This window comes from Triticum aestivum, chromosome 1D, assembly GCF_018294505.1.
Source record: "Triticum aestivum cultivar Chinese Spring chromosome 1D, IWGSC CS RefSeq v2.1, whole genome shotgun sequence".
NCBI classification, from domain to species: Eukaryota; Viridiplantae; Streptophyta; class Magnoliopsida; order Poales; family Poaceae; genus Triticum; species Triticum aestivum.
Genome location: NC_057796.1, coordinates 373389879 through 373396475, shown reverse-complemented (window position 1 = coordinate 373396475; position 6597 = coordinate 373389879). Strand labels below are relative to the sequence as shown.

At 58.1% G+C, this 6597-nt stretch overlaps 1 protein-coding gene across 1 annotated transcript; it reads right to left on the bottom strand.

Annotated features, from left to right (window-relative positions):
• Nucleotides 1-815: 815 nt before the first annotated feature.
• Nucleotides 816-1937, bottom strand: LOC123170313 (protein GL2-INTERACTING REPRESSOR 2). The gene is made up of 2 exons (XM_044588164.1): nucleotides 1721-1937; nucleotides 816-1569 (listed from the first exon to the last, which is right to left on the bottom strand). The coding sequence occupies exon 2, from the start codon at nucleotides 1536-1538 to the stop codon at nucleotides 1137-1139; it is 402 nt and encodes a 133-aa protein (XP_044444099.1). The 5' UTR covers nucleotides 1539-1569; nucleotides 1721-1937; the 3' UTR covers nucleotides 816-1136.
• Between the last annotated feature and the right edge of the window lie 4660 nt (nucleotides 1938-6597).

Here is a 6597-nt window from a genome sequence, read left to right as displayed (position 1 = left end):
AGGCTGAGACGAAGTGGAAATGAGGGCACATTTAGTGGCTGGCTGTGTGAGGAATCAATTGGCCTTCCTTGCATTGCAGCAACAACGCATTGAAGCGACAAGGTTGGCATCGACTGTGTGGTTTGATGCATCGGCGCCCTGACACGATCGATGCCCCTCTTTGTTATTGCACAACTGTCTCCAATTACTCGTGCATTCATTCTGGGTTTAAAAGCGAGTTAATCCGCAATAGTCTCCCCTTTGAATGACCCTAACCACCCAGCATCTTCCCATGCGTGCCTGCCTCTTCCCTTGCTTCTTTCCCTCTGGTGTGGTGTGGTCTGAAGTCTGAACCGTGCAACATGCAAACTTATTTTGCAGGAAAAGTTGTCTGAGCTTTATTAGTGCATGCATGGTCTCGAGAAAACAAGACTTTTCTCAACTTTGATTTGACAGCCCGAGTCTTCATTCATGTTAATCTCATGATGATCTTTGCGTGTTCTGAGTACGTAGTAGTACTACTACCATTTGTCATGCAAAAACCATGTAGTATTCAGAAAAGGTTATTACGCATACAGGCGTACGTACGTACGTGCGTACGTATGTTCGATCGATGCGGCGTACGTAGGACATGTGCGCGAGTTAAACGAGAATGAATGAGCTGCCTAGCTGACATAGCTAGCCAGAGCTATAGCTCGACGTCGGTCGTTCGTCCGTATGAAATGAAATGCGTCACTGCAGCGTATTTATGCCCCGGCCGCGTCAAGCTTCACGGCTGTGCCTGGCGCCAAAGGACGGGGTGAGACAAGGGCATTACTGCCTTCTATAAAACCTCAGAGACAAAATCTTAATCCTTGCCAGTACTGCCCCGTACTACAAACGCACGCAGTCACGACTCACACTACAACAGATGAAATTATTACCTAGACCCGTTCCATGGGCACCCCGGCGTCCCACTAGCTAGTCCATGGAAGGGACGGGTCTACGGAATAATTCCTTTCTTCTTGACCCAACTCGCACGCACGCACGCACACACCAACACCAACGAACACGCACGCACACGATTGATGAGAAACGAAAGAGGACGGTCGATTGCAGCTAGGCGATCGACGACACGACGGCTAAGCATCTAGATCGAAGAAGCCCGGCCGGTCGGTTCAGCCGCGCTTGCCCTTGCCGACCTTGCCGGAGCCGAACCCTGGGTTGCGGTGGTCGGCGCCGACGTCGTTGAAGTCGAGGAGCACAGTGCTGTGGCACTTGGGGCACTTGGGGTCCTCCCGCGACAGCATCACGTACATCATGCACCGGGGGCAGCCCGCGAGGATCATCGCCGAGCCACCACTGCCCCCACCAGCCTCCGGGCTCCCCTCCGACGACACGCACGAGCTCGGCGGGGATGCGGAGGAAGAAGACGACGAAGACATCCTCCTCGGCGAGTTGCTGCCTCCCGGCGGCGCAGCCGATGGACCCCCTCCGCCGCCGCCACGGCCGCCGCCGCGTGACCGCGAAAAGCTCAGCCTCAGGTCCAGCTTCGGCCCCTTACCATTGTTCCTGCTCATCTTCAAGCTAACTCCGCACACCACCGGTGCACTGCACAATGCACACCAAATATAGCTCATGTCATGCATTCGCTCGATCTCAAACATAAAACAACATCAACAGAATACTCCACCATCAACCTAGCTATACTAATGATCTATCGATGCAATTAAATAGCCGACGTTGCCGCGCGGTACATTACCTTTGGAGTACGTTGAAGCTACCCAGCTAGTGACACGGAACGTGTACGCGAAACCAACCTAATGTGGGTGTGGAGGTGGAGGAGATGGAGATAGGGTGGTTTGGAGGCGCGCGCTTGGAAGGGCACTTGCATGCACGTACTAGCTAGCGCTGCCGGGGTGAAGGACACGGACTAAGTGAGAGCCCCCTGCCCTGTGCCTGAGTATTTGAGGGGTGGTGGTGCAGCTCCCGTGGCGATATATAATGAGGGCGCCGGACAGCTAAGCTGCGTCGAGGTGGAGAGGTGATGATGTTCTTTATTGCCTTGAACAGAAGCATTTAAATTCCCTCCCTGTCGCTTCCCTCCATCGCCCCCCTCCGTCTCACGATGCTAGCTCCGTTTTTGTTTTGCAAGTAAAGGTCAGGTCCCTCTTCTCATTCCTGTGGTTGGCGATGTGTGTTAGGTTAAATTGTAGTCGTCGCTAAGAGGTCTAGGAAGGTCCGTAATTTCTGATCTATTGCGATGATAGTTGATGAATAGATCAGACATTTTTCTCGATTATTATTTAAAGATCGATTGGCCGGTCACATGGTGTGGACCAGAGAGAATTTGTGCTAGCTGCTAGAAGAGACTTTGGAAAACCTTTCTTCAGTGAGGCGGGTCTTCACTTGCCGCCAAGTAGCGTGCCGGCAACCAAGGCCTTGATCTTCAGTATTGACTTAGTACTTCTCGACGACTTGCCTTGAGGTCTTCTTCGTGGTTTTGTAAGCCAAGTCTTGCCTCTTGTTTAGAGTTGTTCCCCGGCAAGCTCTGCCGCCAGGAAGGCTACTACTGTCTGTGCACAAGTCAGGGTAATAAAGCACCCATGTCTTAGTACACCGACAGGAGCCCCCGGGGTCTGGACCACACACGCATACGAGGAGTCTTTGGGCTAGGCCCAAACAGTGCACATGCATACATGGCGAAGAACTGCTGCAGTAATGTCGGTGTACAAAAGAAGGGGCGCACCTTTGTACCCCTTTACCTGTGCACGGGCAGTCGGAGCCGCGCCCACGGCCACACCAAACAGAGCAGGGGAGGTGTACCGAAGTAAAACCGAAGCCCGAGGCAGCCAGAGCAACGCCAGGACCAAGACTATAAAGAGCAGAGGGACGAAGTAGGTTCCCCCGGCAAGACCCTTGCCGGGGTAGCCTCTTGCCGGGGCGGCTCGCCAGACACCAACATGGCGAGCCACCCTTGAGCCCACGACCCCAACGCCATCAGCCACGTGGGGCCAGGGCTCGGGAGGCACCTCTGTGGTGGCATGCAGATCTTTGTGAAGACATATTCAAGATCAGGTGAGGATTAGAAGACAACGATTCTCGGCAAGATCCTTGCCGAGGAGAGCCACGAGACCCCCGGCGAGATTCTTGCCGGGGACGACAGCGCGCCACGGCAAGACCCTTGCCGGGGCCCCCGGCAAGGCTCTCGCCGAAGACGACAGCAGGGCCATTGCCCGGCCCGCACCAGCCAAGTCTCCACCGCCGTTCGCATGCAGCTGCCAGCCCAAACCAACTGGGCAGGCACCTACGTGGCAACATGCAGCTTCCAGGCCAACTCAGCAGGCGCCTGCGTGGCGGCATGCAGATCTTCGTGAAGACCCTACCACCGCGCCACCTCAGCTGCCTGCCTGCCTACATGGCGCCGCACGCATCGCTGGCCAGGGCGCGTGTCGAAGCGAGGAGGAGCGGCGACGGACGGGACGGGCCTCGCCCCCGTCCCCAATAAAGCTAGGGGACACCTCAGCGGCGCATTAAATGCGACTTGTCCTGCAATACGAGCGATAAGCTCGCAATACTGTACGCCTTTCCACCTCCTGTATGCCACTGTGGCAGCCCCTTTCGACTATAAAAGGAGGCACGTGGCGTACTGGAGGAGGATTCGGCTCTTTCGAACCACGCACTCACCATAGCTAGTTCGAGAGCTCAAGAACTCTCTGAAATACATCCACCAAAGAAGGACTAGGGTTTTACGCATCCTCGCGGCCCGAACCTGGGTAAACGATCCTCGTGCTGACTGCTGATCCTGCTCTTCTTGCAACCCTGTGCCCTGGCAACCGTAGTAGGGATTCTCGTGATCCCATAGGTGTCGTTCCACACCGACATCTTTGGCGCGCCAGGTAGGGGGCTGCAATTGTGAGAATCTGGTCTAGTAGCTAGCCTAGCGTTCTTCGTCGCCGTGGCCCCCAAGAAGGAGACGGCCAGGAGAAAAAGGCGTCGCCTGCGAACGCGGAGGACGCCAGCGCGGCGACAGAAAAGCGAAGTCGTTCAGAGCCTTGAGTTATTTCCTTTTATACATAAAGTTATCGTGTTCGGAGATCTTGCCTATGTATGGAAAACCTGCACGCGAAGGGGCCCTCCCGCGATTGACAACGCCCTAGTTCTGTTTCAAGTCCGCTCAACAGCTCAAAGCGGCCGCGTCGAGAGTGGTGGGGTAACCTTCCGCGCTTGGCAGCGCTCCCGACTCTGACTCGAGTCAAGCTCGATAGTTCGGGCGGCCGCGCTAAGGGCGGTAAGGTGGTTCGTCCGGAAGCAAGCACACCCGGCAGGCCAATGGGGACCCGTCCCCAAGACGCCGCCCTGGGTTTACGCGCCGGCAAGCGTACCCAGTTACGTAGGGTGGACATACAAGGAAAGATCGAACGGGGAAATAACATGCATAATATTAAAAAGTGCCGCAGAGTCATATTACATCAAATTGTTGCTGCGGTTCTAACTAAAGATGGCAATTGTCTTGGTTGTGAACCTGCAGCGGCGATAAGAAATGGGGTGCCTAATCCCGGCGCTGGTCCTGCACCCTCAGAATTCCGCCGACACGGCTGATGATGGGCTTGATGCGCTCCCTGAGCGGCGCGAGGTCAGTACCCTCCGGCAAGCTCTCCAGCGCGGCGTCGCAGTCGAGGTCGGGGTACCAGTGTGCCACCTTGGTGAGAACCTTAGTCATGGCGCCCTGGCAAAGCCTCCGGGCCTCGTCAGCCAGCGAGGCCACCCGATTGGCGTGAAGCAGCTCCAGGGCCCCGAGAACGCACTCAAAGATCAGGGTCATCTTGGCGTTGGTGGTCCCGCTACGCTCTGGGGCGTACCTCACATTTGGCATCCCCATGGTAGCCAGCTGCGCGGTGATCCTGCCGGCGACGTCCTCAAGGCGGCCGATCCAGCGGTCCACGCCCTCCTTGAAGTCCTTATGCTCGGCGGCCTCGTCCCTCTGCAGCTGCTTCTCGGTCTCCAGCTCCTTGGCCAGGGTCCCCTCCCAGGCTTTGGCCTCTGTGAGCATCCCCTCAAGGCCCTCTAGCTTCAGTGTGAGGTCCTTGATGGACTTGATGGCCTCGGAGAGCTCCCCGGCCTTGCTGATGGTCACGCCCTGCGCCTCCGTCAAAGCGCCGTTGAGCGTGTCCTTCTCCTGGGACAGCTTCAAGGCCTGCTCCTTTAGCCCGTCCCGCTCTACCTCCAGCTCCTTCACCTTGCCAGCATGGACCAGGGCCTGGGCATCGAGCGCCTCTTGGTGCCTCTGCTCCAGCTCGCGGGTCCGCTGCAAGACAAGCTTCCCGACCTCTTCATCCTTGCCGCGAAGCGTGGCGGCGAGCTTCTCCTCGTGTGCAGTAAGGTCCCCCTCCTGGGAGTTCAGCGCGGCCTCGTGCTGGATCCGGGCGGCTTCGGCGGCAGCGGCCAAGCTTTTCGCCGTCTCTTGGGCCTTCTCGACGTTGGCGAGCTTCATGGTGAGCTCCACGTCGCGCTTGGCCAGCTCGCCCTGGGCGGCCTTCAGCTCCTTGTGGGCCTGGCGGAACCAGTCATGCGTCTCAGCAACGCGCTCCTGGAGGTCCGCCTCCGCCTTCTCCACCACCGCCGTCCTAGACTTAGCCTTGTCCAGACGGGCGCGGTGGAGCGCCTGGAGCTTCCGGAAGTTGGCGCCCATGGCGTGGAGGAGCCGCTCCTCCTCCGAGCCGCCGCCACCGATGCTCGGCTCGTCGACGACCTCAAGCCCGGCGGCGGCAAGCACTTCGTCATCGAACACCTCTCCCTCGACGAGTGTCCTGGTGCTCGACGCGCCTCGAAGGTGGACGAACAAGTCGTCACTCACCCTAAGGTACCTGCCGGAGCCGGAAGCAGCGGAGGAGGAAGGCTGGTCATCAGCCACCTCCTCCTCCTCCGCGGCGGCCCTGCCGGCCTCCTCGGCGGGCCCCTTGCCGGTCTCCTCGGCGGCGGCCTTGCCGGCCTCCCCGGCGGGCCCCTTGGTGGCGTCCTCAGCCGCGCCCTTGGTGGCCTCCTCGGCGGCGATCTTCTCGGCGTCCGCCTTGGCGGCCCTGGCGACGTCCTCGATGATGGCGTCCACGTCCTCTGGGTTCACCGAGGAGGGATCTGGACACCAAAGAAGGGAGTGAGGCAAGGCCAAGGCCAAGTGCCAGAAAGGAAAAGGAAGAAGGACGAAAGGCGAGCGACTTACCAGCGCCAGTGCCAGGCTGGGAAAAAGAAGTCCCCTCCCCGCCAACATTCAGCGTCGAGGCGAAGCCGCCAGCACCCAAGTGTTGGGGAACGTAGTAATTTCAAAAAAAATTCTACGCACACGCAAGATCATGGTGATGCATAGCAACGAGAGGGGAGAGTGTTGTCCACGTACCCTCGTAGACCGACAGCGGAAGCGTTATCACAACGCGGTTGATGTAGTCGTACGTCTTCACGATCCGACCGATCAAGTACCGAACGTACGGCACCTCCAAGTTCTACACACGTTCAGCTCAATAACGTCCCTCGAACTCCGATCCAGCCGAGTGTTGAGGGAGAGTTTCGTCAGCACGACGGCGTGGTGACGATGATGATGTTCCACCGACGCAGGGCTTCGCCTAAGCTCCGCGGCGGTATTAT